At 41.0% G+C, this 10,643-nt stretch overlaps 1 protein-coding gene and 1 pseudogene across 1 annotated transcript; one reads left to right on the top strand and one right to left on the bottom strand.

The window, feature by feature from the left end:
• Window positions 1–454: 454 nt before the first annotated feature.
• Ferd3l (Fer3 like bHLH transcription factor) lies at window positions 455–1,338 on the top strand. Its single transcript, XM_032907698.1, has one exon. The coding sequence runs from the start codon at window positions 505–507 to the stop codon at window positions 1,009–1,011; it is 507 nt and encodes a 168-aa protein (XP_032763589.1). The 5' UTR covers window positions 455–504; the 3' UTR covers window positions 1,012–1,338.
• Window positions 1,339–3,018: 1,680 nt separating this feature from the next.
• LOC116906052 lies at window positions 3,019–3,413 on the bottom strand (annotated as a pseudogene).
• Window positions 3,414–10,643: the final 7,230 nt, after the last annotated feature.

Consider the following 10,643-nt stretch of genomic DNA (forward strand, 5'->3'; position numbering starts at 1 on the left):
AAAGCGCATGCCCTTGTTTCACATCCATTGGCAAATGGCGGCAAGATTCAGGACTCCTACCCTGGAGCCAAGGAGAAGCCATCGCGGTGGAAAGATCTTGGCTTTGAAGAGCCAAATCGAAATTAAAGACCTACATGGAGTAAGGACCCAGGAGAACATTGGATGGATACAGGGGTGAGACCAGAGGGAAAAAAGCACAGCAGGTAAGAAGTGGGGCCTGCTGCCAAGAAGGAACTGCCCTGTGTGGTGTAGCAAGGGGGAAATATCTTAGAGCTTGAAAGCCTGTCGCCTTAAGCCTTCGTGAGTGCTTAAACTTGTCACCTTCTATCAGCTCACAGAAGAGGACGTAGCCCTAGACTTCCCTCTCCCTGCGAATAATCCTTTTCAGTCTGGTTATAAATGCTAATGCTTCCTCGCTTGGTGATGATGCACAGCAGAAGTCAAGGCTATTAAGTAGCCCCATCCGCAGCTATGCTCTTCCTGCAAGAAAATCGACACTGAGCGATGGCCGCCTATCCAGAGAGCTGCTTGGATGCTACCGTGCTGAACTTCGTAGCAGATCTCTCTCTGGCCTCTCCCAGACACCCTTTTCTCTGCGAGTTCCCACCTGGGGTCCCTTTTGAGGACCAAACACTGGGGTTCAGAGAAGGAAGACCCAGGAGGTTGTTGCAGTTTGAGGGAAGATACCAAGAAGTAGAGGGGGCAGAAGTGGACTATGAGGACCCGGAAGAGGAGGAAGAGGAGGGAGAGGGGCGCGGCCGAGTAGCATCCTTGCTGGGCCGCCCCAAAAGGAAAAGAGTCATCACTTACGCCCAGCGCCAGGCCGCCAACATTCGCGAGAGAAAGAGGATGTTTAACCTAAACGAGGCCTTCGACCAGCTGCGCAGGAAGGTGCCCACCTTCGCTTATGAGAAGAGGCTGTCCAGGATCGAGACCCTCCGCTTGGCCATCGTCTACATTTCTTTCATGACCGAGCTCCTGCAGAGCAAGGAGGAAAAGGAGGCCAGCTGAGCGGGGAGGGCTGGGACGAGAGACACTCCCCCTCCCCTTCTTGCTTGGCGGGGTGCGTCTGAAAGGCGAAAGGACCCTTGGCCTTCTGAGCCTAGGTTTGAGACGGTATGATCCCCACTCGCTGTATCTCTGCAGTGAATACATTGGGGATCAGGCACAAAAAAAAAATGGCTAAATTGACAAGTTAGGAGTTCCCGAGGTCAAGGCTTTAGGGGGTTAGAGCTTCTTGCCTGGAACGGGTGGGAAACTGGTCCGCTCCTCCAAGGACCTTTGCTGAGCTTCTCTAAAGTCTGATCTCTTCTCCTTGCTCCCTTCAAAAGTAGAAATAATAAAACAGAACGCTTTGCTCTCGAAAAAGTAGTTGCTGCCGCATCGCCACCTCTAGCAGGGTCTTCACTCTAGCAAGTGCAGGTGAGCACGACTAAAGCAGAGACCAGGGAAGTGCTCCTCTCAGGGGAGTGCAACTTTCTCTGGGTTCCCTGTGGTCTGCCCGGGCTTGGTCCTCTCTGACCAGTAAGAGTGAAACAAAGAGGTTGTGAGTGGTGCAAGAACTGGACCAACTCTCAAAGGGCAGCCTCTGAGAAGGATCGTTCTCCCTCCCTCCTCGCCACCCCCACACCACCCTGGTACTGTGTGCGGTGGAAACTGCCCCCTTTATTGATTCCAAGTGCACCCTAATTTGTCGCAGATCCATTCAGTGACAAGGCCCCATTCTACCTTTTGCACAGAACTAAACTCTGTTTTTGTCTTTCCTGCTCAGGGTGGGAGTTATGGGGGTGGGGGGGTCTCCCTCCGGGTGGTGCACTTTCCACACTGGCACCCCCAAGGACTTGGGATTGGCGTTTTCAACAGTTGCCTGTCGGAAAGGGCTGGTATCTCTTAATGAGCTACAACAATCGTGTGCGGGTAAAACTATTTTAAGTAATGGGTAGGAACGCTGTCTTTCCTTTTTAAGCCATCTAGAGACTATTGCAAAAAGCCAAAAGAAGAGAAATTTTCTGATGTTTTGAGAATGCCTGCAGATAAGAGGTCAAATTGAACCAGTTCATTCTGGGAAACTAGCTTCCTAGACCCTCTGCTACCCCACAGTTCTTCCTTCTGAGTGACCTGGTAGCAACCGAAGCTGGGGCTTTAGGAAATACTTGTTTAAGTTCCCTGAGGTAAGGAACTGAGCTGGAGCACGTGATTGTGAGTCCATTCACTCCAGTGATAAATCCCAAAGAAATGCTTGATTTTGCCCCTCATCGTGCACTTGCAAAACGAAGTCATAGCAAGACTGCGCAAGTGCAATGTCCTGTCACACTAGAGTAATAATAACGTAGGAATAAAATTATACATGTTTATCCTAGAAAGACTAAAATTGTAAGTGTAAAAACTTAAATAAACACCCACTGCTAATGCTACTAGGATTTTCATCTTCTTCCTTCTGTTCTTTTATTTCCTATGCAGTTAGACATTCAATATTTGTAACAAACTTGTAATACTTTTGGATATTGATTTTTCTCATTTAGCATTGCGGGATGAGCGCTTCCTTAAATTTAAATACTAGATGGGATTTCCATTACTGTATCTTCCTGCCATCCACTGTATCATGACTTAATCTCATTCCTTTACAGACGGCTGGCTAGCTCAGGCATTTCCTTTTTTAAAAAAATTATACTGCAAACTGGGCTTTTATAAATGTCTTCTCTGTTATAACTACCTGATGTTAGACTACAGTCCTTATTGGTGCGAACTTGGGAACACTAATGGGCAGAATTCCTTCCTGGGCTCTGTCAGTTCACGTCCCATTTCAAGTACATGGCAGGAGCCTGACTGTGCCTGGCACCTCCTGTCAGCACCTAGACAGAACATTTCCCCTCAAAGGAGATTGTCATTCTTTTATTAGCCCATTTAATTCTCTTTGATTCTCACGTGGGTTAAATATACATCTAACAAAAGCTCACAACACATTTCTGAGATTCTTATTAAGGCTAGAGTGTTTTTTTTTCAGTCTTTCATGTGATTTTATTTTCTCCCTTCAATCATTAATAATATGATATCCAGTTTTTGCCTTAACTGGCGGGCCTGTAAACACAGGCTTATTGATCCCACTTACAGGCAAGGCAAATGCTGCTTCTTGAAGTGGCCCCACCATAGACCCTGGGATCATCCAACCCAAGTCCTTGTCTGGCTTTATCTTCACTCTACTGCGTGGCCACTTCACTGAATCTCATCCCAGACTTTAACTTTTCCATACCTTCCATGATTTCCCCATGTTTTTCACATAGGATGTGTCTGACCTTTACTGAATTGTCACCACCTTTAGTGCCCTGAGACTTCTTGTCAACACTGTCACTCCCAGAGGCTGCACCTCCTTTCCCTCCTTTTCCACTCCCCCCCCAGCAGCATCTCTTAAGCATGTGGTGCAGTTCCAGTGTTTTTAATTACATATATAAACCAAAGCCAAAGCCGTGCAATGCTATGAAATGTAGAGTACCAATGCATTCATTTCCATGTGAGACAGATACTGGCATCATTGGGAGCTATAAGCCAGAAGCCAGTCTTAAAAGACGTGTCCCTGTGCTGTATGAATAGGATGGAAAATAGTCTTCCATATGTTCTGATTATATAGGTCAGTAAGTCACAGGTACTTTAATATTATTCTGTTTTAGCAAGTAATTTTCATGGATAACTTTTTGTCATCTTGTTTTAATGCACCGTTACTTCTTAGTTGAATATATTTGAAAAGTTATCTTCTGGGCATTCAAGAGTGACTGGCTAATGTTTGAAAGGCAATAAATCTAGACGGAAATGAATTCATATTTGGAACTAAGTCTCATTGCACCTTCTCATTGATGATAGAGAGGTGTCATCGATGATAGAGAGGTGCCATGGCTTTCGAATGCCAACCCGCCTCCAAAGAACAGTGAATTAGAAGTTCTATAAAAGTTCTTTAAAAATAGTTTAAATTTAGCATTAGTGTGTGGCTAATAACCTTGGCATTATGTAATGGAATATAATCTACTAACATAGTAGTAATTCTCTTTGGATACATCTAACCCGGTATTGCACACTTGCTTTATTTACATGCGGTTAAGTGTTATCCGTTCTCAAATCTTTTTAAACCTTTCCTCCTGTTCCTTTTCCTGAGACTAGGCAAGATCTGCGATTGGCCCTCTTTTCCAATATTCCCAGAGCTATGTCTTTTCACCAGGAATTTTCCCCCCTACCTCTGCCAGAAGAATGTCAGAATAAACCGAAAAGAGAATAATTACAAATAGCCAAGGCAAAACAGTAACAAAACCAAGGATGCTTGCTTTTCTAGCGCTCTGGAACCTTTACTGAAATGAACGGAGTTTTATAAAATGGCTTCATATCATGTTTCTAAAGTAATGTTGTATTTTGAAATACTTTTGTAATAGCTCGTTTTAATATGTAGAAGGATAATAGCTAGTTGTTTCTCAACCCATTATCGAACAGCGCTGAGTCAATAAATATCTGTGTTTATGTCCCCAGTTATTTATTCACTTAATAAAAGCTAACTTTTTACAGATCATATGGAAGGGTTCAAAACCGCAGAGGCTATAGGGAATCTCTTCCTTCGGGTCCTTCTGAAAAAAATAGATACCAACGTATGTATTTTTTTTTTTAAAATCTACAAGTGTGAGGCTGGAGAGATAGTTCAGTGGTTAAGAGCACTGTCTGCTTTTTCAGCGAACCCAGTTTGATTTCCAGTACCCACAAGGTGGTTCACAACAGTAGGTCCAGTTTCAGGGGACCTGACGCCCTCTTCTGGCTTCCACAAACAACACTGTATACACATGATACATTTGGGGCAGAGCACCCGTACACATAAAGTAACACAATAAATAAATAGAAATGAAATCTACAAGTGTTTAATAAATGAAAAGAAGTGCAGAGTTCAAAAACTTATGTGTGGTTGGGGGAAAAAAGAGTTTTTAGATTCTGGAGGCAAAACAAATCCCTAGGCGGTCTATGGGCCATTAACACCATTGGGTCTTACTGGGCCATCTCTCTCAGTCATTTCTACTATTCTAACACTCTGCCTTAATCATAACAATTACCTGCTGCGCACGCGCAGAAGTTCTCAGAGGTCAATGGTACCAAGGAGCTTATAAATCTAAAGCTATTTAACATTATCAATAAAAGAATTGGTTCTACCACTCCTTAAGCAGTTATATTTGCATAAGGACTTTGCTCTTTGTAGAGTTCTCCATGTCCCCGGTGGAGACAGCTTTTAAAGCATTCCCATGATCACTACAACGATGATGCAGTTTAAATCATTGTAACAACCAGAGACTCCGGGAAATGAAATGACTTAATCTAAACATCAAATCATCCTTCAAGATAATGCGAATTATCCATAGCCCAACACTAAAGCCGATGTGCCCTTATGTTTAGATGCTCGAAATGTCTAAACCTTCTGGGCTTACTTTGTTTTTATCTGTGTTCAATCTGTACAGTCAACGTACTCTCAACAAAAAGTTCCTTGGTGTGTTACAGACACACAGTATGCCAAGATTGCTTCATTTTTTATTATCTGTAGTAACATTAATAAAATCTCTCAGGGCTGTAGGTTTTAATAACGTCTAGTAGCATTAAAAAGGCCTAATAGTGTCAGTTAAAAGAAAAACTACTATAGTTAATTTCTAAAATCTTAGCGTTATTTGGTCATTTTAAGTCTAAATACCATTTTAGATGTTGCTTGGAGGCAATTTATTCCTATGTCCTCTACTGACTAAAAATTGACTTTTGGTCCTGAAGTCAGCTCTCTATAAATATCAGGTTACTATTAGTATTCAGACATGCAAACCATAAAACGATCTAAATGAAATCATGTTTGAAAGACGTAATTAAGCTTTCCAAGAAAAGTAAAAATAATTCCATTGACGGGGAAATGTTCAGACTGATCAGCTTTACTGTTCACCACCCAGCTCAGAGGCTGAGTCTGGCAAAATTATCACCCCAAATCAAACCAAACACACCTCAAGCCATGTACAGTCTGTGCACAAACATGTAATTAAGACCCTTGGATTGGTGTCTATTATCGTATTTGTCAGTATTACCATTAGAAAAAAACACTTTGCAAAAAGTTTATAATGAAGTTTTAAAAGTACCGAGTTCAATTTAATAAGCAAAATCTTAAGACACCTTCCCTTCTCGATGGCAGATCTTCAAGAGGAACTTCAAAGGCAATGAAGCCAATTACATTTTATATTCATTGATCAAAAATGTACCTATATTTTCCAAATTCACAGTATCCACGCAAAACAAAAATATAAATTAGATCATTGTTTTATTTTTATCAAATACAGATAAAAAATTCTTCTTAAATGCTAAGTACTAACTGATTGTTTAAGTCAGTTGAGACTATCTTGTTAAATAAGATTTGTTCTGATGCCTTTAGAAAAGTAATATTTTTTCTAGATATCTATAAGTTGGCTCACATCCACTAAAATTTTCTTGAACTTTGCCAGAATCTTGAGGCAATTCAGACCCAAGTCTGGTCAGTATTCCTGCGAGTACTAGTTTTAAAAAATATTTTAAAATGTTAAAAAAGCACACACACGAGTCAGCATTTGTGACCATTTCGTTTTGACTTTGGGGTTTCTTTGAATCTGAAGCACAAAGCCGAGCCTGGCAGAGTTGATGGGAAAGACTGGAGCAGTGTATGATGGCCAGGATAACAGCAGAGGGGCGAAAACGTTACATCTCTACAAATGAAAACCTATGAGTTTTGACCTATGGTTTCTAAATGACACCAAGGTTTTCATCCTGTGTCTGTGACACATTCCTTGACCGAGTATGAGGCATACAAAAGTGTGACTGCGTGTTTAGACACTGCTAATATTTAGTAAGACCCTATCCTAAATTTGGCAGAAGGGCAATTAATATTTAAGAGTCGGTGAAGCCAGGAGTTTGACAGGTATGGCACGATGGAAAAGTTGTTGATAGAGAAGGCTCGGGTCGGATTAGTGTGACGTTTTTTCAAAGCATCATCCACATACCTTCTCTCATTTAATCTTCACAGCTGGATTTCCACAAGACCTAAGGTCTCTCAGTTTAAACTGAACCATCACTGTGCCATCTTGAATAATATTCCTTCTCCCAATCACTGAAAACAGCAGGACACTAGAATCCCTAAGAAAAGGACTGATGGCTACATATAAGCACCACACCGCTTTGAAAGATATTGCCGTCAAAGATCAAAAGCACCTTAACATGGTCTGTGGATGATAAATTATACAAAAGGCTGGCATGGTCTGGCTCTCTCAAAGGCCACATTTACAACCTTCTATTCAGGGCTCTGTGAAGGAGATTTCCACCTGCAAACCACGAATGTAAATGACCTCAGTGCAGCTGTTATGGACAGGGGTTTCTGTTTTATGATTTCCAGTCTTCAAAAGGGGAAAAATGCCTATGAGGGTATGGAAATGGATCAAACAACTGGTGAAGAATGGGAGCCAAGAATATCAGGTAAACACGTCTCCGTGACGCAAGGAATCACCCTGCTATTTTATTACAGGTAACTTCGGGACTTTTTCCAAAGGCACTAAAATCCTAATCTATGTTTGTCACTGGTCAGATTTTTCAGTCATATGATCATATGAAATCACATACTTTAGAAGAATGACGTAAAACCCAGAAGAGTCTGAAGGAGAGTCACTAAGTAAATAACCGGGTAACCAAGTCTGGATGAGGTATGAATGTCCACGTTAATAAGTAGTAAGATTTACAGTAATATATCTAATACGTTGCTTGGTTTGGATAATACATGTTCTGAACACAGTGTTCTTTTTTTAACACATTACTTTTATAACTATTTAAAGGCCACATCTTAGAATATAGATTTTATTGTTTACTGCATACTTATGGAAATATAAAGGAGTTTAACAATTTTCCCAGTTCGATCATCTACCAAAAGATGTCAAAGATTTCAGGAACCAAGTCAGACTGATACAAGGCTTCAAAACGCAAACCACTACACCTAGCCCATTGGAAATGGACAGTAGAGCCACATTTTGCTTTTTTTTTTTTTTTTTTTTTTTTTAGATTTTTAAGTGGCACCCTCCCTCTACCTCTTTCAGGAAGAACTGAGGATTCATGGACCTGAGACCTCTCTTTGAAATATCAGAAAAACAACATGGATCCCAAATAACTCTCTTGGGCATTCTGTGTCACATTTGCCATTTGCGGTATTATTAACTCTAATGTCTGATTTTTGCATGCCGACACTGTAAGATTTATATATTTCTGTGAAGAGAAGTTGCCTGTAGTCGTTGGCTTACATTTCTTTTGCAAGGTGAGTAACAGTCCTATTATTTTATTATTTTTTTTATAAGAGTGACCTTAACTTGCAAAAAATGTCTGAACATCTAAAAATGGGAAACTATATTTAGATGTAGTGTTTTATGTAATAATTTACCACTTTGAGCCGGGTGTGGTGGCACGTACCTTTAATCCCAGCACTCCAGAGGCAGAGGTAGAAGCAGGGTTTGAGGCCAGCCTGATATACAAAGTGAGTTCCAGGACAGCTAGAGCCGCTACACTAAGAAACCCTATCGTGACCCCCAACAAATATATAAATAAATAAATAAATAAATAGATAGATAGATAGATAGATAGATAACCTCAGTGTATAAAGAATATTTTTAAGTATACTGTTTCTTTAAAATTATTTTTTCTTTTTTATTCTCTCATGTATTATATCCCAACCGTAGTTTCCTCTCCCTCCCCTCTATCCAGTCCCCCCACCCTGGACTTCTCTCTCCCCCAGATCCAACTCCCCTCAGAAAAGAGCAGGGCCATCAACCCAGGGACATCAACTAAACATGGCATAACTGGCTACAATAAAACCAGACCCACAGCATCCCATCAAGACAAGGCAACTCAGTAGGAGGGAAAAGCTCCCATAAGAAGGCATAAGAGTCAGGGACAGCCCTTCCCCCTGTTAGGAGTCCCAGAAGAACACCAAGCTATAATACAGATACAGACGACCTAGGTCAGACCTCAACAGGCTCCCAGATTTCTGTGAGCCACCATGAGTCCTGGTCAGTTGATTCTGTGGGCCTTGTTCTCCCGATGTCCATGAGCCCCCTGGTTCTTCCGGCCTCCTCTGCAGGACACCCAGGGCTCTAGAAAAATCCTTTAAAATCTTTGATTCATCCCCATATGTCTCATTTGAGGGCTCATGGTAAATGGCCTTCTGAAATATACTAATACTTCCCTGATAGAAAACATAACCCAACTCAGATATTCTAATGATGGAGTCGTAATTTTGGCCAAAGCCCTGTGCTGACTTTAGTTAACAAGCATTTGACAAGTGGTGGTTTTGTCCTTGAAGACTTTATTGGTATGCCTCGTCATGTCTTTCACCACCATCCACTTACCAAATCTCACCAAAGTCTATTAAAATTGGTGAATACACACACACACACACACACACACACACACACACACACACACACGAATGATCCTGCTTTGCTTCAGAATAACAAAACCACAAATTAAGCATCACACTATTTATTAGTACACTACATTTCATCAAATGTAATGAGCTGCTACTAAAGTTAACATGAAACAGGCTGAAAAATGCCCCAGACTCAAAAGCATTATACAACAAAACAAGAATCACTCCAAATTACATCCACATGCAAATACCTCAGCCCAAACCTCAGGGACTTTGCCCTGAGCACTCTCAGGTTTCTGCTTATTAATTCAAACCCATGATCCACTGTATGATTTACACACACACACACACACACACACACACACACACACACACACACACAGAGTCAGTAAGCATATGCCCCAAAACATTTCCACCCAAATGCCTTCATATGCATTTCAGAATGCATTATGCATATGCAAATATTTTTACTTCTAACTAAAACCTACAGAAACTATTGGATTTCTTTCCTTTCCCATAACATTTTGGGAGCTCCTGTCTATTTTGCTGCTGCTATCTTTTTCTTGGACCTTAATGATTATTACTGGAAGTTTCCATCTTTTGTCATAGAGTGGGTCTTAAGTTAGTTCCCATGTCTTTTCATACATTGAAAACAAGCAGAGGAATACTGTAGTTCTTCCCCAAACTTTGGCTCCACACAAGTGAATCAGCCTGAATATAATTACTAAGACCAGCAGCTTAGACAGTGGTAGAAAAGGCGTCTGGAATTGCAATTCAGAAACCTACAGAACACTCATTGATTAGATGAGGGTCATTGACTCAATGAGAAAAACAGAATTTTCCCTGGGAGCAGTTCCTTCCTCCTGAAGAGATTCAAGAGCTGCAGCAATTCAGGTAATTTCCATGTCAAGAGCAAGGTTCGAAAGGTTCATGAACACTTTCTAAACCTTGGCTCTGATCAGAAACACATAGGCAGAATATTATAAAGATTTTATAGATCCCTACCGCTTCCTACCACATTTCACTGGAAGAATTTAGCCTACGGAATGCAGGCTATGAATGCATCAAGACTGGGTTACAAAATATGTAACTCAGTATTGTTTACAATAAAATGGGGAAAATAACCTAGATTTCTAAATTATGAGGTCTTATTAAAACTGATACAGTCCTTAAAAGTATAAATACGTAACAATTTGTGTTTCATATAGTATCAATAAAT

Source organism: Rattus rattus, chromosome 7 (genome assembly GCF_011064425.1).
Source record: "Rattus rattus isolate New Zealand chromosome 7, Rrattus_CSIRO_v1, whole genome shotgun sequence".
NCBI lineage: Eukaryota > Metazoa > Chordata > Mammalia > Rodentia > Muridae > Rattus > Rattus rattus.

Coding starts and splice junctions, on each gene's coding strand:
- Ferd3l (XM_032907698.1), top strand. CDS start 505: ATGGCCGCCTATCCAGAGAGCTGCTTGGATGCTACCGTGCTGAACTTC.